This window comes from Gymnoscopelus braueri (genome assembly GCF_963280865.1).
Source record: "Gymnoscopelus braueri genome assembly, contig: SCAFFOLD_301, whole genome shotgun sequence".
Lineage (NCBI taxonomy): Eukaryota > Metazoa > Chordata > Actinopteri > Myctophiformes > Myctophidae > Gymnoscopelus > Gymnoscopelus braueri.
Window position 1 is genome coordinate 1 of NW_027660762.1, and position 27,138 is coordinate 27,138.

Here is a 27,138-nt window from a genome sequence, read left to right on the forward strand (position 1 = left end):
AGCTAAAATCAAGAGTGAAGAAATAGGTCTTGAGCTGTGGTTTAAAGCTATCGACAGAGGCTGCCTGTCTTAGGTGTAATGGGAGTTTATTCCACACTGTCGGTCCGTAAAAGCAGAATGCTGCTTCACCGTATTTTTTATATGTCATTGTAGGCACCTCGAGCAGGTCAGCACTTGAAGACCTGAGGGGCCGGTTTGGAACATATCTCTCTAGGCAGTCATAGAGGTAGGAAGGTGCCAGACCATTTAGAGCTTTATAAACTAAAGAATTTTAAAATCAATCCTAAAAACAACCGGGAGCCAGTGTAGTGAAGCTAGAACTGGAGTGATATGTTCTCTCATCCTAGTTTTAGTTAAAATTCTGGCTGCCGCATTTTTAACAAGTTGTAATCTGTCAGTTGTTTTCTTTGGCAGGCCAGAGTAGAGTGCGTTGCAGTAGTCAAGCCGAGAGAAAACAAAAGCGTGGACGTTTTTGCATCGTCTAACGACAGATAGTCTCTAATTCGCGCAATACTTCTAAGATGAAAGAAAGCAATCTTGGTGACATGATTAATGTGTGTATTAAAATTCAATTCAGAATCGATAATAACCCCCAGGTTCTTTACTGTGGTGTTACTTTCTACAGCCAGGTTACCAAGTCTACTTATTATTGATTCTCTCTGCTCACTGGAGCCAATTATGAGAACTTCTGTTTTATCCTCATTTAGCTTAAGAAAGTTCTCACTCATCCAGCATTTTATACTGGACAGACAGGTCAACAATGGGTCTAGAGCACAGGGGTCGTCTGGAGCTACCGAAAGATACAGCTGGGTATCATCAGCATAGAAATGGAAGTTCACTCCGTGATCGGCGATGAGTTCTCCCAGCGGTAGTATATACAGGGAGAACAATAAGGGACCCAGAATAGTAAGCACAGTTATAAGTGTTTTATTGCCGATTTAAAAACCTAATCTTTTATGTGCTTAATGATTGTATTATCATACTTTGTAAATGATAGATTCACCATTTACAAATAAGTATTATTATTTAGGAGTTGTTAATGGTTCATAAGATCATTCAGCAAGTCTTAAGTACATTTTATACAAACCATTTGTATGAATATTTATGCGTACATTTGTACATGGTTAGTGAGTGTGTTAATACATGTTTTATAAACACTTATTCATACTCAATGAATGATTTATTAAGATAGTTACTACTCATTAGTTAAGTATTTTGCGTGAGCCCATCTAAAGTGAGGACTATCTATGCCTTATAAACAGTGGTGTAAAGTAAGTACATTTACTCAAGTACTGTACTTAAAGGTAGGGTAAGTGATATTCTTTGGTTAAAACAAAAAGTATTTTGTTAAAAGGTTAAAACACTATATTCTGATAGTAATCATTGCTATAGTGTTTTTTCAGTAACAGATGTCTCCCTGTCTCTCCAGCTCTTTAATAAACAGAAAATACACTTTCCGGTAGGTGTCAAAATCTCTGCCAATCAGGAGAAAGTACCCATTTTTAAGCTTAATTTGTAAGCTTAATTTGTATAGTGTTCCAGTTCCAATTTTGCCTGCTCATTTCTTAGTGTCATCACTTCCAATTTCACACGTTTAATATGTATCCTGATTGAGTTCTCTGTCCTGGTTGGATAAAATTGGAAATGAAACTGAAACTGAAACAAAAATGCATTTTCTGTTTAATAAAGAGGTGGAGAGACAAGGAGACTCCTGTTACTGAACAAACACTCTATAGCTATGAGTACTATCAGAATATAGAGCTATTTAACACTTATTTTAACCAAAGCAAATCACTTACCCTACCTTAGTACAATTTTGAGGTATATTTTTTACTTTACTGGAGTATTTCCAGTTTTCAGTACTTCTACTCCACTACATCTCAGAGGCAAATATTGTACTTTTACTCCACTGCAGTTCTTTGAAAACCTTTGTTACTAGTTACTTTTTAGACTTTTTTTTTACTATCTTAAATTAAAACACACCAACTACTTCAGCCCTGTACGTATTTCGGCCATTTGAAAATAGCAGATCTACAAGATTTGTTATACATTTGAACATTATGCACAAAGAGTACTTTTACTTTGGTATTTTGATACCAATACTTTTGTACTTTTACTCAAGTAAATTTGTAATTCCGGACTTTCACTTGTAACAGAGTATTTCTACATTGCAGTATTGAAGGTAGAAGGTCATCATCGTAGAGATCCTGTGTAAGATAACGACATTAAAATTGAAAATCCATTACCAAGAGTTCCACAGTGTCAAGGTTTACAGGAATACAGAAGAGAAGACATTCACAGAAGTTTCATGAATCTATATAGTTGAATTTCTGCCTAGTAAAAGCAAACAGACATTTGAAAAATATATATTTATTGTAAGATTTTGTTTACTTCACATATTACGTTACATAATAACGCCACATTCTTGTCTCTGGGATGCTTTTTACGTAAAGAAAAGAACAGAACTCTTCCTCACTTCCTTTCTCTCTCTCCTCTTCCTCGTCCCAGCTGTCCCCAAGTGCCCTGAGGAACTGAAGGTGACGGCCATCACCGAGGAATTCATCACGGTGGCCTGGAGACCACCCGGCGGGTGCGAGGTGACCGGCTACGTCCTGGAGGTGGGCAGCGCCCAGCTGGAGGCGACTTTCAAACACAGCGGCCCGACGAAGGGCTTCATAAGCTATGAGTTGAGAGCGGCCGCTGTCAACAAGAATGTACCGGGCAGGTTCTCCTTCGTGGGTGAGTACTGACTGATGGAATCCATCCAGATATTTAACATCAAATGCTTCAATAATTGAAGAATAAATACCTGATCTGAGAGATATGTATGTATGTATGTATGTATGTATGTATGTATGTATCGTACATACATACATACATACATGCATACATACATACATACATACACTTCTAGCACAGCAGCACAACAGTGTCTTCAAGGATCCTCAAAAGGGGGTTATTGCCCAATAATAGGATATTATTCGGCATACTTTTGACCCCATTTTGATAAAAAATAAAGGCAGGAGGAGGATAATAATAGTAATGGGCCATTACTATGGTATTAACTCATTGAGTGCCATTAACGTGTTTCACGTGTTTTTACCGCTATGGCGCAACGTGCCAATGACGTGTTTGACGTGTTTTTGAAAAAATAGAAAGAAAAAAAAGGTTTTTTTTTTTTTTTTTTTGAAAAACATGTTCAGAACCCAAGATATCATTATCTGAAGATTTGCAGCTCCATCCACTCCTTGTTTAACGTATAACTGAAAAAGGCTGTATCTCGCTTCCTAAGCACTTTTTTTTTACTTTGAAAAAAACTGGCACTGGGACAACATAATATAGAAATATTTTTTGTTTATTCGTTTTTGTTCTTTTACATACTCATAGCTAGTACAATTGAGTGCCAGAATTGCCAAACGTTTAAAAAATCAAATAAAATCTGGCACTCAATGAAAACAATGAAAAAAAAAAAACGTTCCTTTTTTCCCCAACTATTCGACTAGTACCAACACGGTCGACTAGTGGTTATACTAGTCGACTAGTTGGTAAAAGCCCTAATATATGAGAGAGACTAGCATTTGCTATCAGGAGTAAAATAAAGTTTTGGTTTATGAAAAATAAATGACTTTTTACCTTCTATGGTATACGGGTCAATTTTGACCCGCTAACACCACTAGTGTCACTATTTTGAATAATAACATTTTTTAAAGTTAAAAAAACGAAAACATTTTTTTTGGAAGTGTGTTCTAATTATTATTCTTAATTATTATATTATAGCTAGATAACATCATTATCCATTGTCTTCATCATAGGAAATGTAATTTTTACCTTTTTACAATTGAAAACGACATATATTGAAAGATGAAAAAACCCTAACCCTAACCCAACATAATATTTTAAAAAGTGTTTACATGGATATGAATGCATTACAAGTCAGCTATGAGGTGGGAGAAAAATAAAATGAAAATAATTATTCTTTGAGTATTTTGGGCTGAGTTAAATCACGGGTCAAATTTGACCCGCTAACACCACAAGTGGATGCAGGTTTCTAACACGATGAAAGGGTTAACCACTTCTATATACATTTCGGCCATTTGAAAATGGCAGATCTACAAGCTCACAATGCGTCGCGGTGCGTTGCATTGTGAGCTTGTAGATCTGCTATTTTCAAAAGATTTTGTATACATTTGAGAACTTGTGAAACGGGCCATTCTGCATAACGAGTACTTTCTACTTTTGGTACTTTAAGTACATTTTGATACCAATACTTTTGTACTTTTACTCAAGTACATTTTTAATTCCGGACTTTTACTTGTAACAAAGTATTTCTACATTTGCAGTATTGATACTTTTACTTAAAGGTAGGGTAAGTGATATTTTTGGGTTAAAACAAAAAGTATTTTGTTAAAAGGTTAAAGCACTATATTCTGATTATAGTAATCATTGCTATAGAGTGTTTGTTCAGTAACAGGAGTCTCCCCGTCTCTCCAGCTCTTTAATAAACAGAAAATACATTTTCTGGTAGGTGTCAAAATCTCAGCCAATCAGGAGAAAGTACCCATTTTTAACCTTCATTTTTTATAGTGTTCCTGTTCAATTTTGCCTGCTCATTTCTTAGTGTCATCACTTCCAATTTCACTTGTTTAATCTATATCCTGATTGAGTTCTCTATCCTGATTGGATAAAATTGGAAATGAAACTGAAACTGAAACAAAAATGCATTTTCTGTTTTATAAAGAGCTGGAGAGACATGGAGACTCCTTATATGGACAGGACACTCTATAGTAACGAGCACTATCAGAAGATAGACCCATTTTGCAATCATTTGAATAATTGCAAATCACTTACCCTACCTTTAAGTAAAAAAATTGAATACTTTTTCCACCACTGCTTATAAAGCATTTATAAATGCGATAGAAGCAGTGATATAGAAAATGTCAATATTTATTGTAACAAACAACTAGCCTGGTTCCAAACCATAGACCTCGCCCACTCTCTGAGTGGACTGCCCCTTGGTCTGGTGTTCAAATGTGAGCCTAGGATATTTTCGATACCGTCCAATGAGAGTCGGGGGTGGGGGTGGGCCTAACGACAAGCCAATCAGTGGATATCTGCTAAAACAAGCTGTGCGATGACGTCAGATGTAGGCGGATCCGTGGCTCTCTTGTGATTGGTTTAGGGAAATTCGAATCCCCTCCCCCGTGTAATCGCCGACACTGCAGCCAATGTCAGACTGAAGCTCCACGCAGCTTCAGTCTGATAATCAGGCTAACAAACAATGACACCTGAGACAGAACATGGCTCTTGCAAATAAAATAAACGCGCTCGGGTGGCGCAGTGGTAAAGTCACTTTCCACCACCACGGAGATTGTGGGTTCGAATCCACCGTGGAGCAACCGGCTTTTTCGAGCGTCTGTCTACACGAACACAATTGCCCCTTGTTCGGGGGAGGGAAGCCGGGCGGGGAGGGTGGTATCGGTCATTGCACGTACTCCTACGGGCTGGGGCGGCAACTGTCAGCAGGGAGTGTTGGGCGGGAGGTGTAGGACGAAGGCCCTACGTCCTCCTGGTGGGGGCTCCTCACTGGCAGGTGAGTCAGTAGGATACAACAGTAGTGACAACACAGAAATGTGTGTGGGGAGGAATTAATTGGCATAACGACTAAACTGGGGAGAAAAAGGGGTACAAAATTATCTTTAGGTAACGCGTTTGCGTGTGACACCGTCCGCGCAGTTGATCTGCTATTTTCGGCTGCCAGGGTTCAAGTGGTTAATGTAAAAAAAATAAAAAATCATATCACACAATGATTTGGCGGACCCCCTGTAGTAACTCTGAGGACCCCCTGTTGAAGACCCTTGCTCTACTCTATTTAATCTAAATTAATGGATAAGTTATAGAACTGCCCCTGTCATTACAGCATTTCCTTTAAATCAGTGGTTCTCAACCAGTGGTCCTTGAGGGGGTTCCAGGGGGTCCCCAGCAAAAGGTGTTAATACATTTTCACCCCTTTATCCATATTGTATACGTTGGCTATTCAAAAATAGCAGATATACAATAATTAAAAATAAAAGATTAATGTTAGTGGTGTAAAATGGCACCCAAAAAGATGCTGTGGGCAACACAAAAAAAAAAACGTCCCGGGGACACCGAACGGGTCCGCGCTGAACCCCCCCCCCCCCGTTGACAAAACCGTCCCGGGGGGCACCGAACCGGGTCCAAGCACCGGGCACCACGTAGGGTGTGAATTTTTGTGGGACTCATAAAATGTCCCTGGGACCCATCTAAAAGACCACCCTTGGTTCCCAGGACCCATTACATTGAAAACCTAGCAACATCACTGACATTATTGTACTTTATGAAAATAAACAATAAGCTATTGTTGTATAAACATGTAAACATGGCTGAAAAATGTAATAAACATTCTTGTACTTCTCTAAAATAATTGCGAACTGTGCCAGCAATTTTTCAATTTTCTTATACCTTTTTCAAGTAGTCACAGAATATTTATCTCCAGTATAATCGATCCCCTGATGGGGGCTAATCACTGAGGGTTGCACTGTGTGGTTTCACAAATGTCAACGAGGTCATTGGACCTTGTTGACATTAATTGTCTGCCTTTTGAAAATAACATTGAAAAATACATAGTAAAAAAAAGGTGCTCAGGAGCCGAGATACAGCCTTTTCAGTAATAAGTTAAACAAGGAGTGAATGGAGCAGCAAATCTTCAAATGATGATATCTTGGGTTCTGAACGATAAAATATCTATTACAATCAACAGAGAGGAAAGCTGATTCATCAACACACTGGGATGAAAACAGTACAAGATGGAAAGAATGTTATGATAAGATGAAGAAGAGGATAGAGAGTGGATCCCGTGACACTAAAGTAAAGGTGTTTGAAGGAATATTTAAATATGTTGATCATGAAGACTTTCGCATTGGACGTGGAACGAATGGAGCTGAGGTGTTCCTGGCGGTATTAGACGATGGCACGGAAGTCGCAGTTAAGAGAAAGAGTCTATCCTCCCTCGATGTGCTGAAGAAGGAGGCCGATATTTTACGTTATAGATCTTCTCATGTATTAATACGATATCACACTATTCATAAAGATGAGAACTTTGCTTACCTTCTTCTTGGGTTATGTGAATACAATCTGGAAGACTTCCTTAAAGAATACCGTCCTGGCAAACTGGAAAGGATACAGTTTGCCAAAGACTTTCTCAAAGCCTTAGAAAGTCTTCATCACGATAGAGTCCACTGGGATCTCAACCGTGGGAGTATCTTGGTTGGTAAGAAAGCAGGTAATAACAAATATAAGAAACATTCTGAATAAATGTTGCTCGATATAAGACTCATTGTTATACTGATCTACTACATTTGCCCTGCAGATATATTTGAATACCAACTTATATTAACAAATCTTGGAAGAAGCCAAACATTGCCCAAAGCACACACAACCGGACCTGCCTTTGAAGTCCAGGTAATTTTTTTTGCGGTGCCAGCTGCTTCTCCAAGTAACTTAAGGGGCGCCTAACTTTGATTAGGGGTGGGGGGGCACACTTTTTGATCAAGCGATGTGCTGTGCCGCATAACATACCCATATTTATAACATAACAACAATCAGATATTACTATATCTGATTATCAGTTTTTTCGTAGTGTAATTAGTAGCCAAAAACATTAAGGATGGTAGCCAATATTACACATCACATATTGCACATAATCGCATTATAGGAAATAGGTGAACTGAATCATGACAGATGAGCTGAATGACTATCATAATAGATTAATTGCACTATTATTGCAATGGTTTTAGTTAGTATATGAAGTACTCGGATAATTTTATTTGTCTATTTAAAGAGTATTGTAGGATATATGTTGTATTGTAGGATATATGTTCTTTCTGTCTTGTCTGTATTTTCTGTCTTTTTTTAAATGCTGACCCTGGGAGCTGAGCTCCAATATTTCCTATGCTTTGGGCAAATGGCAAATAGAGTCTATAATTATTTAAACCTTACCTATATAAAGCAAAACAAATTATATATATATATATATATATGATTTATTATAATATATTGACGATAGATTGTAAGCCAGCAGACATTACCGTGAAGGAGATTGTTATGTTGACGCCAGTCATAACAAGTGGATTTACATACCGTTTAATTTTTAAATGTTGTAGTTTACTTTATTTGTTTATTTAGATGCATTGTTAGCATCATAGAATCAAATCGTTAATAGGTGAATCTTAATCGAATCTTAAAGGACAACTTTGTTCTTTTACAACAAGGGTTCTTTTATTAGTTTGTAATTATAATGATTAAAAGATGAGTGTTGGAAATTGTTCATGTATTGCTTCCAGAGGCGTAGCCACTGTAGAGGCAGGGCAGGCGGTCGCCTGCCCAACTAAGATCTCGCCTCCCCTAGAAAACCTGAATAACCCGAAAATCATTTTATCATGCCATTGCTAAATGTCCTCAAAGTCACGCATCCAACAAGCTTTGAACTGAGCAGATTGGACCTTCCGTTCCAGAGATAATGGCCATGGTTAAGATTGGCTTCCAAAGTTTGCAAGAGTGGCCCGTTTGGTACAAAATGCCTCAAATCATAACGCAGCGTCCGATTGCAGTGAAACTCGCACATCCCCACTAAGCCAAGGAAGAAATGCCACGGAATCCAGGGGGGAAAAAAAATATTTTATGACCTACAGTTCAACAGTTATTGGCCAAAACGTGAATCTGCCTGTTATAGCACCACCATGAGGCTGCTTTGAAAAATGTAGGGTGGCATTTCCTCCTTGGCCTAGTGGGGATGTGTGTACAAATGTTCACAGCAATCGGATGAAAAATCCGACAGATCTGTCTTGATCACATGACTATAGAGATAATGTGTACCAAATTTGCATGTGTGTGGACAATCTGTAGGAGTAATATAAAAAAAAATGTTGCAAAAATCTGCCTCCTTGTGGCGCTATAACAGACAGATGTGAAAGATTTGTGGCAGAGGTTCTGCCCTGGCCTCCGTGCCTTCGGCCTTGTGGAGACGAAAATAGGTGACTTATTGTGTAAAGAAAATTTATTTTTACCAATTACCCGAATGCCCCCCAGTTAAAAATCTCTATAACGATAGAAAGCACTCATCGTTTAATTATTATCATTACAAACTAATAAAATAACCCTTGTTGTAAAAAAAAACAAAGCTGTCCTTTAAGGTAGGAAGGGGCCAAACACCCAAAGGGGTCTTTTTTCTTGTTGAATGGCATAAAACATAAAAATGTTCTTAAACATTTTCATGCTCATTCTTAAGGTGGCTGGGAAGTTGATATATTACATCCTTTCTGGAGGAAAGGATCCATTTGGCCCTGGTAATTTGTGGCAACGGAATATTTCCAAAGGAAATTACGAACTGAATCATGCTGATGTTGATGTGGTTGCTAAGGACCTCATTGAGAACATGATCGATAGAAGACCAAGGAATAGACCTGCAGTTGAGAAATGCTTGGCTCATCCCTTGTTTTGGTCAGTTGACAGGTACGATAGAAATGGTCAGAAATTTCAATCACTGATACTGTATGTAAACATTTTCAGCTAATCTTGATCAGTTTCATCAGACAGTATTGTACTATATTACTATATTACCAATATTTTTTAAGAGTAGCCCAATGTATTTGTTCCACAGGAGAAAGCAATACTTGATCGCATTTGCGAACCAAGAAGAAGTTTTTTACTATAGAGATAAAATAAACAGCAAGCTAGCGAAGGAATCTGAAGAATATCAAAAACTCAAAGAGTTGATATGCTTCCGCAATATCCACGGAAAACAATATGAGTGGAAAGCAAAGGTGAGTTCTTTTTTCATAATTTCATGAGATGACTCACATTTGATAACAGCGCCCAAGGCACATTAGATCATACACTTAGCACAATTGTAATTGGCTGCACCTGACAAACCCACAACATACCTGACAGATAGAAAACGTAAAATCGTAAATGATACAGTATGCAAGTCTTAGACACACTGATATCAATTTGAGATATGAAATATTAAAATGTCAAATATGAATACATCTTTACTATGTTGACCTAATTGTATGAGTTCTGCAATTTACTCTGTCATGTCCACTCTTAATACACAGAATGCAAACAAGTTAAGATTGAATATATATTTATTAACAAAAATGCATAGAATTGAAGTATATACAATAATTCAATAGAAGCAACGTAGAACCATGCGGCTCGAGCTCATAGCCTTCAGATTATGAGACTAATAAAACAGATTTTCAAGTAAGTTTCGCACTGCGATTGCGCACGATTGTACATCAATAATTTATAGAGATTATATTCTAATCTGAGTTACACTCCCAAAATGTAAATGAGACTAATGTGAAGGTCAGTCAATTCGGAAATACAGAAGAGTGAATAGTGAAGGAAGGAAAAAGGCGTAAAAAGATCCAAGGAATTCATCTCTGAGTTTTGGGGTGAAGAGAAACTGGGACAGATTGTTTTACCTATTGATTGATTGATTGTTTTAATACTTTATTAGTCAGAAATGTAAACAGCACAAGGTACAGTCAGACATTTGAGCTAAAAGGATAACACAAAAAAGTCCTGGGGACTTTCCATTGTGGTGCTATGTATTCAATTCATCAACATAGCATAAAAATAACACCAGAAAACAAATATAGTGCTGCACGATTAATCGAAAAAAGATCGCGATCTCGATTCAGACACCTATGCAATCTCATTTCTAAATTATGTATTTTTATTTTTGGGCGGTGAAACCGCCCCTATAAGTGAGGTTTGGAAATTTGTACAATTATCCTGCGCTGTGAAACCGCCCCTATAAGTGAGGTTTGGAAATTTGTACAATTATCCTGCGCTGTGATTGGCCAATCACAGTCTATTCAGGACTGTGATTGGCCAGTGTCACATGACACATGTGCATAGCCCTATATAAGAAACCATAACTTGAAAAAAAAAAACATAAAATTGTTTTTTTCAAGTTATGGTTTCGTCCATCATAAAGAGTGTTTCAATAAATGTATTTATTATTTGTACATGATTGGTTGACTCCATTCAGTATTGTGATTAGCTAGCAAGACACCGCCCACTTCACACAGGGTGTGATTTTTTTAATTATTATTAATTATTATGCATCCAATTATATTATTTTATTTGTTTTGCTTCTGAATAATACCAACTTTGCAATGTCAATCATACCTAAACGATGTAAAGCAAAAATATATTTTTTAAATGTAATATTAAATTAATAAATATATCAATCTCAATTCTTATAGATGGAAAATCGTGATTCACATTTGAGCAAGAATCGTGCAGCACTACTATATGTACAAAGTAGAAAAAGGGAAAAAATAACTGTTTGCAGCTAATGCCATCTCCTTTCTATGGGAAGAGTGAGTTTACCTCCCCTTTTGGTCTCCTGAAAGATGGATTTTCAGGCCTGTTTTGAAGGAAGCCAGTGATCCAAATGTTTTAGGGATGGTGTCAGGGCATTCCACACTTTGGTGGCAGTGCAGTAGAAAGATAATTGACCCACCTATTGCCACTAGAAACCATGTCAGTACCAGACTGATGGCTACCTGTTTAGGAGCGACACGTCTTATGGTCCTGGGCCTCTGACAGTATTGGACACACCGCCGGTAGTGATGGGCCGGTCATGATCGATTCGTTCATAAGAAGTAGTTATTTGCCGTGAACGTGAATGAACCCGTTCACTTCTTAAAACTGTTACATTCACTATATTTTGTTCATGCCCCTCTGTGCAGACTGTGCAGTCATGTCAGTGGGATCAGATGCACACAGTTGCATGCATATAGTAGCCCATGCGCTCCGCCGGGACCGGAAGCGCTACTGAACGAGAACGTGAACGAATAATTTGAACAGATCATTGCCATGAACGTGAACTAAATCGTTCGTTCACTGAAATGAACGTTTTTTTCCCACCACTAACCGCCGGATGGCATTATGGCAATGATAGCAGTAGCATTAGCTCTCCACTGGTGGAGGCTATGCACTGTCCCTGGCTGATACTGGAGGGTTGAGGGAGAGGCAGGAGACTATGTCCTGCCTGTTCTCACGCCTGTTTGAGACCCCCTCTGGAGATCAGCTTTTGCTGTGTGAAAGCTCAGGCCGGGAAACTTAAAGGAGCATTTCACCCCTGGAAGAAACTGCAATCACTCAATGGTAATAGTATTTGTAGTAGATAACAGTAGCGCAGTTTAAAATTTGCAACCTATGGCCAGAAAAATTATGAAATCTGTGTGTTTGACTAGGGTTTGACTGGACTGCTGCATTACTACAATGACCATAATGCTTTGGTGCACTGCACCTCCTTGTGGCAGGGGAGGTCGCATGTGGGTGTGATCTCCAACAATAACATCCAAACAGCATGCCAGTGTTGCCATGTCTGCTTATTATAAGCGGCTTCTTTCTAAAATGTAGTTGATATTTGGGCTTGTTTCCAAATGTTTTGATTGCTGTTTAAACCAGTGGTTCTCAAACATGTTCATGTATTTTTCCACAGACCCCCATCTGAAATTATAATTTGTGGCAGGGAGCCCCTAACAAATATGTGTCAAAAATATTCCACATTTTGAAAAGCAAATAAAAATATTTTGCAAAAAAAAAAAAAAATCCACATTTTGGACTTTTTCCCCCTCAAGATTTTTTTGTAAATAGCAGATCTACAAGCTCACAATGGGTTGCGAAGCGTTGTGAGCTTGTAGATCAGCAATTTTCAAATATATAATATCCCATGTCTAGGTAAAGTGCTCTTGGCATAGTTATTTTTCTTTTGGGCTTGTTTTCATAGACCTGGCTGCTTATTTCTCTCACAATATCTGGCAACACTGGCTGTCCTCGCACACGTTCATCTAGTTACATATATGTCCAAGGATTCGTTAGTGATGTCATATCACTGACACATCCTTAGTATCTTCATGCAGTTTCACTTCCGTGTCGCATAGTATTGACATCACTGTCACATCCTTGGTATTATGATCCTAGCCTTTCGTGACGGTGTTTGTTTACCAGCGCTGCTACTCCACGCTGTATTTTTTTTTTCAAGCTTGCGCTTATGAAACACTACACAGGATTATTATTTCATGTCAACATTCAAGTACAACTATCAGAAGATAACTCAGGTAAAGTAATGCCACACTCTGCAAGGGGGGTTGCCCGCTGGCCACAGCTAATGGGAGTGGCCGAGTGGGGAAAGAAGGTTGAAACAAAGTGTTACGGACACACCATTGGGGCTGTCTTTTGAGCTGGTCTGACTGAGACACGCCGAGACATGTAGTGCGGAAAGGAATGAGACCTATCTCTCATGACGCAAATAACGTCACGACGTTTGCGAAGATTACTAGATATCTAAAAACACAGATTATTCACCAAAAAAACCCAGGATCTTGTTTCTTGACTCCTAAACTTCATTAAAAGACCGAAAACTTCTTCCAGGGGTGAAATGGCCCTTTAACCAAAAAAAATTAGAACTCTGGGAAGAGAATTTCTGGGATTAAAACTCAAATCTAAAATGATACACAGTAAAATCGGATTTGAATGAACAATTCATTTCTTAAAGGGATATTTCACTTTCAAAAAAACTTTTGGTCATTTTATCATCTACTCAGGCCTTTGTGAGCCCCCCAGACCGTTTTTAAGTTGCTCGATTCAGTATTTATATATTTGATATTCATTTTATCAGACACGCCCCCTTCCTCTACAAACCCATTGTAACTTCAAACTCCATTTTAACCATGTTAGATTCGTCGAAAACACCCGTCCTTGGTTCTGGTGACTCACCCTGCCCTCCTAATACGTGAGGGGGCCGTGTTTTTCCGATTATTTATTTCATTTATTATTTTTTTATTTTTTTATTGTATTTATTTTTTTTCAATTTTCAAAAAAAAATATTTAAAATAAATGGAAAAAGTAATTGAAAAAACACGGCCCCCTCGCGTATTAGGAGGGCAGGGTGAGTCACCAGAACCAAGGACGGGTGTTTTTGATGAATCTAACATGGTTAAAATGGAGTTTGAAGTTACAATGGGTTTGTATAGTCTGATAAAATGAATATCAAATATCTAAATACTGAATCGAGCAACTCAAAAACGGTCTGGGGGGCTCACAAAGGCCTGAGTTTTTTTTAAAGTGAAATATCCCTTTAACTTGTGAACCAAATGGTCTCACTTGGAATTATTAAGAGAGTAACTCAATGGAATAGAACTGCAGCTTTGTTAGATAAAACTGGATACAAATGGCTAGGCAAATAACTTATTTAAAAGCTGCCCAATTCAGGAGAAACCCTTAAAAAAATGTAACCTTTAAAACAAAGCTTTGTAGTGTCAATATACAAAGTTGAAATGGTAAAAAAAAACATTACTAAGTTAAGCTAATTTAAAATCAAATGGAAAAGTCTTAAAACAAAAACAACTAACTTCAACCCATAAAAGGATTGAGGTGCTATGCTTAAAGGTAGGGTAAGGGTTTTCTTTGGTCAAAATAAGTGTTAAATAGCTCTATATTCATTGCTATAGAGAGTTTGTTCAGTAACAGGAGTCTCCATGCCTCTCCAGCTCTTTATTAAATAGAAAATGCATTTTCAGGTCAGGATACCAATTGTATCCAATCAGGATAGAGAACTCAGTCAGGATACAGATTAAGCAAGTGAAATTGGAAGTGGTGACACAAAGAAATGAGCTGAACAAATTGGAACTGGAACACTATAAAAATGAAGATGATAAATGGGTACTCTCTCCTGATTGGCTGAAATGTTGTCACCTATCTGAAAATATATTTTCTGTTTATTAACTCATTCCCTGCCTAAAACGTAAAAAACGTAATTATATCCAATTACCAATTCTGACAAAAACGTAAAAAACGTATTTTTATTTTTTATTTTTCAAATTTGACCCAAAGACCAAGGATATATGATTTTCCGAAGATCTAGACTCCCATCCACTTCCTTGTTAACGTAAAACTTAAAAATTCTGTATCTCGGCTCCTGAGTACTTTATTTTTTTTCAATGAAAAATCTCTGGCAGTGGGCAAACGCGGCCAGAAATAGTTCAGGCAGTGAATGAGTTAAAGAGCTGGAGAGACGGGGAGACCCCTGTGACTGAACAAACACTATATAGCAAGGATTACTATCAGAATATAGTGCTTTAACCTTTTTAACCATAAAATCAGGGTCAAGGTTGTACTTTATTGTTACATCTTGTGTACAGGTACATAAGAGTAAAACTTATTTTGGTTTGGCTTCCTTCAGACAATGCAGCAGCATAGGTAATAACAACAGAATACATCACTTACCCTACCTTTTAAGGTTAAAAGCAAGAAGCAAGATTTGAAAACATAGCAATTTTTGCTCAATGCGACTACGTGTCTGTCTGCCGTCTCCCCTCTGCTGTGTTAACATTATGGGTAACCCATTCAAGTGGCAAATTAAATGTGAAACAAATCAACTATTGAGAAAACAAGAAGATATGTTGACAAAGACACTCCATACATTTGTAAAAGATTTTTATTCAAATCTATATCGTCTCCAGTTCATGTAGGATTATTTTAAAAGAAGGCTAACTACAGTTTAATTAGAATGGCTTCTATGGGTTGGCCTGCAGTACACCGTTCTCCCTTACCCGGAGTGGGTGTGCTGTCTCAATAGAATTAACTCACGCTGACGTCTGACAACTTCCGGTTCACTTCAGAACCAGATGGAAACAGATGATGTGCTGTGGTGACCCTGATGGGAATTTATTTTTCCGTAAATTAATGTCCTACTTCTTCATACTACAGTGTCACACTGAAGTAGAAAAAAATGCCGATCTGCAAGCTCACAAAGCGTTGGGATGCAAAGCGGTATGAGCTTGTAGAGTGTGTCTGTGGGTTTTATAAATATTGAACCAACAAGCTTGTGACTAAACCATAACTACATCGGATGGATACAGGATAGGTGGGCACTAGGGACATCGGGGCACCTCGATGTAAAATTGGCTATTTTGTCCAAAAGGTTAAAAAATATATATATTTGAAAAATGGTCTTAAGTAATGTAAAGTATACATGATGTGAACATGCACGGTACATCATCATCAGACTTAATTTTATCATTCAACTTCTCGTTTGTGCCCCAAAACGACTGGATATGCAGGTTTTGTAGCAATTTGTAGCAATATTAGACCTTAATTGTCGAATGTTTAAGCATGTTCTAATCATGTATATGTTCTGTTTGTTGAGGCTTCTTTATTTATATCAATCACATGTGTACAATGTTTGTCAGATGCATGAACTCTATATGAACTCACTTCCTGTCTCTGTGCATTCATTATATAGGTACTGACACACTTCTGACACTACTTGTGGCTACAGACAATACAAACTATTATAGATAATCATCACATCCCCCTTTCTGTGAAGCAACTAATAATGCAGTTGTAATCTATCTAAGCACATCACAAAGAACAATATCAGAGTGCAACATTAATACACTTAGCATAGGTAGCCAGCATAAACGTTTTTTTAAAACATAATCTGACTTTCCTATCCTGCAAAAAATCTAAACATCACACATCAATCACATATACATTTTACAATCTTGTGTTTTTTTTTCCTACAATGTGTTTTTTTTTTTTTTTTTGAAAACCGCCCCTATATGTGAGGTTTGGATATTTGTACACCAAATCCTGCGCTGTGATTGGCCAAAAATGTACCCCGCCTAACCCTGCACCGTGATTGGCCAATCACAGTCTATTCAGGACTGTGATTGGCCAGTGTCACATGACACATGTGCATAGCCCTATATAAGAAACCATAACTTTAAGTTATGGTTTCTTCCATCACTTCTTCCATCACTTCTTCCATCACTGTGACCACACCGCCCACTTCACACTGGGTGTGATTTTTACAGTTACTTTTCCTTTTTTACAAACCCAGTCTCTCAGGCTTTTTGCTCTCTCTTGTGGATCTCCTGAGCACAGGTGTAGAAGGTGTGCGTGTGTGTGTGTGTGTGTGTGGTGTATGTGTTGCTTGTGAATCTGTGGTAGGGGGAAGGGATGGACTCACTCTGGGCCTCACTGAGCTCTTCAACAGTCTCTGGTGTTTTAAGAAGACTGCGGCGATTGTGTCTGAAGATCTGTCCTTCCTCTGTCCTCACAGTGAACGATCGTGGAGCTACTACTTGGAGAACGGTGGCTTTTGTTTTCCATCCACTAGGCTCTTCAATTCTGACAGTGTCATTGCTTGACAGTGGTGGAAGTTGCTTTGCTGTTCTGTCATAGAATGACTTTTGCTTTGTTTTCTGCTGTAGTAGCTTCTGTTCCAGTTTCAGATGTTTATTTTGCTTTGAGATGCATGGCAGTGTAGTACGCAGCTTTCTGTTCATCAGCAGGTTACAGTCCACATTCCAGTGGTGTTGCTCTGTAGCTGAGTAAAGCTAGATAAGGGTCAGTGTCACCGTCAGCAGCTTTCTTCAGCAGTTGCTTTAGAATGTGGACTCCCTTTTCAGCTTTCCCATTTGCCTGTGGATACATAGGACTAGACGTCACATGCTTGAAGTCATACTGTTCTGCAAATCTCTGCCATTCTTTGCTATTGAAACATGGGCCCTTGTCACTCTGGACAGTATTGGCTATGCCGTTCCTGGCAAAGATGGATTTTGTATGCGTTATGATTAGGGGTGGGACGATATGGGTACCTCACGATACGATATATATCACGATATTAGGCCCACGATAACAATATATATCACGATATTCGACAATATTCGATATATTGCGATATCACGATATTCAATATATATTGCAAGAAATCTCACCAACGATATATCACGATGTCTGAAAATATCGATATATTGCGATATCACGATATATTGCATGACATTTCACCAACGATATATCACGATAGTCCTTGTATTCAATTCATAAACACATAAAATAGCACCAAACAGTTCAAAATCATCATTACACAAATACAGAGTAGGAAAAACAACGTATCACAAACATTTTTTATTTTTATTTTTAATATCGATATTTTTCGGCAGTATATCGATTAGTTATCGTGGGAGAAAGTATCGCGATATCGATATATCGTCCCACCCCTAGTTATGATACAGCTTGATGATGTATTTGAGAGTAGTGCCATTTCAGGGAAGTTGGAGTAGTAGTCTATGACCACGAGATAATCTTTCCCTTCAGATGAAAGTCCATTCCTGCTTTATGCCATGGTGCTGTTGGCACATCAGCTATCACCATAGGCTCTTTGGTTTGCTTCCAGGCCAGTACACTGTGTCTCTTGCCCTTCTTTTACATTTGTCTTGTCTTAATTTGTGTGGAATGACTATTCTGTTTTGCTTCAGCAACAGTTCATTAATAACACTCAGCTCACCTCTACTGTGGTAGAACAGTGGGCAGGAACCTACAGGCCATCCATTCTGCATGTTCTCCATGACATGCTGCAACTCTGTCTTTTTCTGTTTCAACAGCTATTTGTCCAGACTTTTTGTCTGACACAGGAAGCGCAGCAGAATCCATGTTCACATGACACTGAACATTTTGAGAGAGTGTCGGCGAGTATCAGGTACTTTCCTGGTGTATATATCAGCACATGTCATTTAGGTTCTGTTTTATGATCGCTACTATCCGCCTAATCCACCGATTCCATCTTTCGAAACGAATCTGTTGACACCTTTATCTTTTTTGTTGGGTCAAAGAAAGTCAATACAGGTGCAGTGGTCAGTGTCTGTTTGAGATTTCCCACTCATTCTCATGTTTGGCTGTCCAGTCAAACTGATTTCCTTTATGCAAGAGCTCACGGATGCAGGATGTTTTTACTGACAGATTGGGAATGAATTTGCCAATGAAATTTAGCATCCCCATTATGCAAAACACACCGGTCTTGTCCGTGGGCCTTGGCATGCTCTGTATGGGACTTATTTCTTCTTGATCAGGCTCAACACCATGTGCAGAGAGTCTCCCAGGAAGACAATTTCTTGAGCTCCAAACTGACACTTCTTTTGGTTGAGTTTTAGCCCATACTTTTGCACCCGTTCCATCACTTTTATCAGCCGCTCATTACGCTCCTGGATTGTGGAGCCCCAGACGATGATGTCGTCCACATAGCATCTCGCACCTTCCAGTCCCTCAATAATGTGCTCCACTGCTCTGTGAAAGATTTCAGAAGCTGAGATTATTCCAAATGGGACAACAGTCCTAGGAAACAATACCTCCCGAAAGGCGTATTAAAGGTACAGTATTTGGTGCTGCACTCATCTAGTTTCAGCTGCCAGAAACCTTGTGACGAGTCAAGCTTTGTAAAGTATCTGGCGCCCGCCATTTCCCTGGTGATCTCCTCACGTTTTGGAATTTGATAGTATTCACACTTAATGTTCTCATTGAGATCTTTTGGGTCAATACATAATCTCAGGTCTCCATTTTTTGGGGCGGTGAAACCGCCCCTATAAGTGAGATTTGGAAAAATGTACTAAATACTTTGGCCAGTGAAACCGGCCCTGAAAGTGAAGTTTGGAAATTAGTAGAATTATCCTGCGCTGTGATTGGCCAATCACAATCTATTCAGGACTGTGATTGGCCAGTGTCACATGACACATGTGCATAGTCCTATATAAGCAACCATAACTCGAAAAAAACCAAAACTTTGTTTTTTTCGAGTTATGGTTTCGTCCATCATAAAGAGTGTTTCAATAAATGTATTTATCTTTTGTACATGATTGGTTGACTCCATTCAGTATTGTGATTAGCTAGCAAGACACCGCCCACTTCACACAGGGTGTGATTTTTTTCTTTACACACACCATGGAGTCTGTTGGTTCCTCAATCTGTTTGCTTTACTCCCAATGCTGTCATCCATGCACAACTGGCTGTGCATTTTCCTTCAGCTGTATTTTGTATGTAAATGGCAATAAACCAAAACCCCTGAAGACTTCTGCAAAGTTCTGTACAATGCAGTCCACAGAGTCACTTGGTGCATTTACAGCTGTATTGATGCAATACACTCTTTTCACTAGCCCCAAATGTTCACAGGATTTATCACCTAGCATTGAATCACCTTCCTCAGCAACAACAGAGAATAGTAGGTGGTGCACTTTGCCTTTGACAGTAACTTTCAGTTTACATGTTCCAAGACTGTCAATTCCTTTTCCATTATAGTCTTTCAGTGCAAGTGTCTTTCTCTGTATTTTTGGCTTTTCCTTCATTTCTCTGATATCTGACATGCTGATCTAATTAGCCTTTGCACCAGTGTCTAGCTGATCAAATTTGCCTTTGCACCAGTGTCTAGCTTCATAGTGACCAAAGTCCCATTTATCTGCAGTGGTGCAGTCCATTTATCTTGCTTAATGGCATTAACCTCTTTTACAGGCTCATCTTCACAGTCAACCATCAATGAAAAATGTATCACTCAGATCACTCAGATCACTGTCATCCACTATATTCACAGATTTCTTTCTCTCTTTTCCTTTTGAGAAACATTGTTTAGCAAAGTGGTTCTTGCCCTGGCAGTTAGAGCATTTCTTACCAAAGGCTGGACACTGTCTGGGTCCGTGCTGTGAACCACACCGCTTGCAGTGGAATGTGGCGTCGCTCCTTTGCTGCTGTGCAGGGCGTATCTGTGCGCGTCTTTTCCACCTGTTTGTATTACGCACACAGAGCTGTCACTCATGTTAGCAGCACCGTATGTCCCCATTTCGCTGAATGTTTTTACATGCATTTGGGACAGCTCACTTGCATGGAAGATCTTTATGGCTCCGTCTATTGTCAGCTCCGTTTCCCTCAGTAGCCTTTCCCTGAGCTTTTTATCCTCCACTCCAAAGACGATCTGGTCCTGGATCATGGAGTCCCTCAGAGTGTCAAAGTTACACGTCTGTGCTTTTAGCTTCAGATCAGTGAGGAAACTGTCAAAAGGCTCACGTTGTTGCTGCACTCGAGAACAAAATACATATCTCTCGTATATCTCGTTCTTTGGAAAGCAATGGGCGTCAAACTTTTCGTGCACTTTATCCAATGTATTGTTATCAGCTGCATTGTCATAGACGAACGTATTGTACACTTCAATAGCTTGTGGGCCTGCCATTGTCAGCAGTAACGCTACCTTCCTTGCACCCGACTTCTCTTCCAATCCCATAGCCAATGGAATTGTTGTTAGAAGGAACGCCAATTGCTGTCGACATTCCCAGTCAGCTTCAAATCCTCTGGTTTATCCAAGATATCTGTTGCGAATGTTCAGGGCATACTTGCCAGCACTGGCCTATATATGGAGATCCCCATAAATGGAGACGATCGACCTACAAAGTTTGACAGCATAGAATCTCTAGAAAGGGAGATTCCTAACATACCTAGCTCTGACATCAGAAAATCCCTCTTGGAAACTCCATATGTGGAGATAACCGAAACATCCAGGACTGACATCATAGTCCCAGATTTGGGCATAATTGACACAGCCCAATCCATATATGGATATGCCTGACACCACCTGACATCACCGTAGTGACATCAGGGGGCACAACCAGCAGTATAAAGGACCCGGGATGGCCTGGTTAATCCAGTGTCCTCAGCGACGCTCAAAGATCATCTTAAAGGAGAGATCCGGACATTTTAAGTGTTATCTTTGATGTGTCGCTAATCACTCACCAACATTGAAAGGGACGTTGAGTTATTCCAGAGAGTCCCCTGTCGTCCAGTCTGACGACCCCCTCCGTTGGCATAACAGAACCTGGCGTCTCTCACAGAACCTGGCGTCTGTGGAAGAAACAAGCAACCAGCGTCATCAAGTTCTGCACGAACGGAAGCTCGCTCGCGACATTCAGTGCATGTTTGAGTATCATGAGACTCCACGATGAGCAGGAGTAGAGAAAAAACTAACTTTGCATCGGTTATAATAGACGATTTTCACTCTTACACGGGCTCCCATTATGCGAACGGAGAGGGTCGTCAGACTGGACAACAGGGGACTCTCTGGAATAACTCAACGTCCCTTTCAATGTTGGTGAGTGATTAGCGACACATCAAAGATAACACTTAAAATGTCCGGATCTCTCCTTTAACTCTCCAAAGTAACCAGCATCGATTATACTGTATATTACATCGACTATAGGATACCAGGTAAACAATGAACCTAGCATCTCTCTAAATATCATTCAAAAAAAATCCATCTAAACCACATTCTTAGTAATCTAGAAAAACTCAAAAAGACACAAGTGACCAAAATATGTCTACATACTGGCATTTTCTTGGTCAATCACTAGCATCAATCTAAAGAAAAAAGTTCAAAGCTCAAAAAGGCGTCTCATTGCGACCCGTTTTGAGCTAGTGGATCTGCCATTTTTGCTCCTTTTTTGTGACACTGTAGTATGACTAAGTAGGGAATTAATTTATGAAACAACATAAAAAGTGTAAAATGTTTGTTGTTGGTGATGTTGGTCGCTCTTACTCTGCCAGAATTATTTCAGATTTTTTGCTGTTTTCTGCCAGAGATTTTTCATTGAAAAAACAAAAGTACTCAGGAGCCGAGATACCGAATTTTTAAGTTTTAAGTTAACAAGGAAGTGGATAGGAGTCTAGATCTTCGAAAAATCATATCTCCTTGGTCTTTGGGTCAAATTATTATTATTATTTTTTTCATAAAACGCATTTATGCGTTATTGGCAGGCAAGTGATGGATTCAATAGAACGCATATATGCGTTATTGGCAGGAAATGTTAACAGATCCATTCTCCTTACTTTATCTTCTGTTTCAGCTCTTTTCTATCTTGTCCCATGTCTCTGGTGTCTTCCACACTTTGTGTTCTCGCCCCTTCTTGCCTAAAACGTCTGTGCAACAGGTCTTCCACGTGTTTTTAAGTTATATCCAGTGGTCTTCAATTGATGTTTTGTTCAGTCCTTTTACTATCCTTGACTTTGTAGTTGAACTCTTATATTTTCTTCATGTTCCTTTGAATCTGGACATTGAACTTCCCAGGCCCCCCCAGGAAAACACGATTCCGCGATCGCGGAAATTACCGCAGATTTGAAGGCCATCTGTGGATTTCAAAGCCGTCCGCGGATTACAAGGCATAGTGCAGAAGCAGTAAAACACCGCCGTATGGAGAAGTATTCTCTCTCTGTCTCAGGGCAGTGTGAGCTGCTGGTAAACTCCCCCCCTCCTCCCCCTCCTCTCACACACACAGGCACGAGAGAGTGAGAGTGCTGCGCAGAACTACAGCTAAACTTCAGAGCAAGTTAACAATGGCTCGTTGACCCCAATTTGACCACTAGGCAATCAACACTGAACAGCACTAATTAATGGCAGCTGTGATTCTTGTGTCTGTCCGTGCAGCCTAGATATCAAGTAATTCCCTGTAGAGGGACCCTCTCCCTCATGTTCAACTTCAAGTGTCACTTCTAAGTTCTACTTCTCCTCAAAAGGACAACTTTATTATTTCCCATCCTGAATGACAAGCCTAATATTATTATTGCATTTGGCTATGTGCAATAACTGCAAGCCAATGTTCAGAGGCATTGTCAGTATTTGTCTTAATTTCTTTAATTCATATTTCTTTAGTCGCCACTAATTCAACTGTAAGCCAGTGTTTTGAGACATATTGTCTTGTATTTCTACAAAATGGTAAAAATGCATGCTACATGCATAAATACAAAAATAATGAAAAATAAAAAATTGGATCGGTGATTGCTATTGGCCTGATCGGACCACCTCTATTTATAACCAGTAACATTGACTCAATTACTATGTTCCACGGTATTTTAGTGTTTTAGAATGGTATAACAATTAATTGTATCTATTTCATTATGGAATTTAGTTGATTATTAAAACTTTATTTATTTTTGCTTGATAACTGGTAATTTCAGGTTGTTTTTTAATTCCCGCGGAATATTAACGATAAGCCGCGGAATCAAGAATTGCTCTCCGCGGAATCAAGACTTGCTCTCCGTGGAATCTAGACTTTTTCTCCGCGCTTTCCTGGGGGGACTAACTTATGGTGTGGTCTGCCTGTTGTGTCATGGAATGATCTCATCTTGACTTTCATTGTTGCCACTAGTCGTTGGTGGTCTGATGCTATGTCTGCTCCACGTCTCACCTTGACATCCATCAGACTTCTTCTCCACTTGCAGGAAACTGATGTGGTAGATCTGGTTTTCTGTTTTAGCAAAAATGATGTGGTCGATCTGTTTTAACAAAATGATCCCATAACGGTCCATTTGGTTACATTTGTGGTTTTTGTACACTCAAAAACACAAAAGTAAAGACACAGAAGTGCCCATGCGCTTCGTTCGTATTGCCTGGATGGCCTTGTCACACCTTTAGACCAGATCCCGGTCTGTGTAAACCCTGCTTAGGGGCAAGATCCGCCAGGGGGAAAAAACAAAAAATCAACATAACATTAGCAGCCCCTCACCCTATAAGTTGCCTTTGTTTTCAAATGGGGCTCATTTGTATTCGGCCGAATTGTTAATGAGTGGCCATTAGAAAACCAGTTACACCGTCAAACCGGTTCTCCATTGCGCAGAGACGGGCACCCCTCTCCATTCAGAAATGTAATAGAAGAACCGTCGTCCTAAAACACCCTGCCCTGGGTCTAAACCGGCGGCAGTCTAAAAATGGGGCAGTGTGTTTTGGGACGAGCGTTCCGTTTTCCACCCGGAATGGCTCGGTAATTCTCAATAGACTTATCAGCCGTTGTTGCGCGAACCCCCCCCCCCCCCCCCCCCCAGGGTTAAGATTCTGGCCCGGTCAACGTTAGAATTCACCATACGCCACTGCTTTAGACACATCGATGTAGTCGATTTCAGATTTGTATTGGTTAATCTTTACACCGCTAGTAACTAAAGAATAATTTCAGGCTTTATGTTCTTAAGTCTGGTTGATCTTTAAGTTGTACTGTGTTTTTCCAGTTCGAGACGTTGGTCTACAAGCTGCACAGAAAAGACGACCCATTCGTACTTTACTTCTACGATAACAACGTATTTGGACTTCTGCGTTTCATGCGCAATATCCAAGGCCACCGGTAAGTTGAAATAGATTTAAAAACAGCACAAAGAATAGTCACTCCCTGAGTGATTAACAAAATATTTTGATATTTTTTTCTTAATTTATGTTCATCATTGCTACCCTTGAACTTTAGGGCATGGGTCTTCAACAGGGTGTCTGGGACCCCTAATGGTCCTTAGAGTTACTACTATTTAGTCCTACGGATAGTGTTTGTTTTCTTTGTCATTGAAACTTGTAACCGTTTGAAATTCCTACAAATAAGGCATCCATAATATACATTTCATGAACAAATTCATTACTTCAACATTACTTCATATGATGAGAACTGCCAGTGTGTCCACATCTACATGACAAAGAGTACATATTTTATTTTATATTTTGATATATACATTCTCTTCTGCTGAATTTTGGCTATTAGGAGCCATGAAGCTGCATTAAATGATAATATGTTTTACTACTTATAAAAGGAGAAAGTTTACCATACGGCAGCCATAGTGATATGGTTGTGGTATCACTGTAGTTGTGACTTGAGTGAACACTGCTTTCTGTTTACAGTCCTAACGAAGAGGCCACAGCTGATTTCGACGTGATGGAGATGTTCCCTGATCTGTTTGGGCATGTTTACACGATTGCCCAAAAAAACTGCTGGAACACAGAGCGGACTGCTCTAGTGAAAATGTTGGCTGTATCACCAACAGGGCCGGATTAAGTACTATGTGGTGCCCCAGGGCAACCTCAAGTTGAAGTGCCCCCCCCTGCCCTCTGGGGCGGAGATATGGCTTGAGGCTGGGGGGGGTCGGCCGGGCGCCGAAATCACACGTTTTTTTCCCGAAATTGTGCGTTTTTTTGGTGGATTTTGCTCGTTTCTTTCCGGTTTTTGGTTACTTTATTTCGGTTTTAGGGTTAGGGTTATGTTAGGGTTATGTTATTTAATTCTTATTTTTGCCTGATTTTACTGATTTATTATCAAACATTATTTTAACATTTATTTTTATTATTATAAATGACTTAGGGGGGTCCAATCTGAAGCTAGGGGGGGACAAACCCCCCCGCCCCCCGTCCCCCCCCCCGGGATCTCTGCGCCTGCCTGCTCCCACTTTACATGTAAAAAGTAAAAGTTAAACACCATGGTTTACATGACATTAGCTGCAGTAAAAACTCTAATTTAAATTATACATGCACACACATACATTAAAAAAAATATATATATATATATATATATATATATATATATATATATATATATATATATATACACACATTGTACCAGTGGTGAATTGTATACCATTATTTTCTTTGTGCCCCCATTGGCTGGTGCCCAAAGGCACTTGCCCCCTACGGCCTATGGGTGATCCGGCCCTGATCACCAAAACCCTTGAAAGACACATTTCCTGTCTAACAGTGCAATTTAATTATCAGACCCAATGACTCAAAGTGCCTTTTAACTTTTCGACTGCCAATGACGAGATTTCTTGTCATATTTTGCAATGACTCACACCACCAATGACGATAATGATGAGATTTGTGTTTTCAGTGGTTTTACGATAGAGGACGCTCTTCCACAGCCTGTGCAATTATTTTAGGACACCTAGTGACTCCACCTTTAAGAACAGAACAAGATAAACGTCTATGTAAGCACTTATTTTACTGTAATTGTGGTGAAAATCGGGACATTTGTCATTTGTCATCTGTCATTAAATTACGCTATGCACACAAGAAGTAAAAATCAAGAAGATTAGAGCATCTAGGCCAAATTGACATAGGTACCGGAAATGTATTTATTTATGTATTTTACCGTTAATACAGCTTCTGACAATGTGTTGTTGCATTCCAAATGATCCATGGGACCCTGCAGCATAAATTCACCATTCCTTCCCTATCGACAATCATTGCCATTAGGTATAAAGAAAATGCCTGTCCATAGACGAACAATGTACAATCTTTTTGTCCTTTCTTTGACCTAATTTTAACTTCATGTAGATCATTCAAAAAATTATCTGGGGAACTCAGTTTGTAGAGCATTTGCCTTTGGACTGCAAGGTGCTCTCAAAGGGCTTGTACCTATAGTCCAGGCTAACTAGCGTTTCACGACAAAGTAATTGTAACAGAATTCTTTTCACCATACATAA

General features: G+C 39.2%; 1 protein-coding gene across 1 annotated transcript; it reads left to right on the forward strand.

Annotated features, from left to right (window-relative positions):
- Positions 1–2,508: 2,508 nt before the first annotated feature.
- Positions 2,509–26,184, forward strand: LOC308081202 (serine/threonine-protein kinase/endoribonuclease ire-1-like; the record flags this gene model as incomplete). The annotated part of the gene is made up of 7 exons (XM_080457593.1): positions 2,509–2,739; positions 6,779–7,300; positions 7,388–7,479; positions 9,305–9,528; positions 9,677–9,839; positions 24,913–25,025; positions 25,565–26,184. Coding segments are annotated over 7 exons (1,499 nt in total), but the record flags the coding sequence as incomplete, so codon positions are not given.
- Between the last annotated feature and the right edge of the window lie 954 nt (positions 26,185–27,138).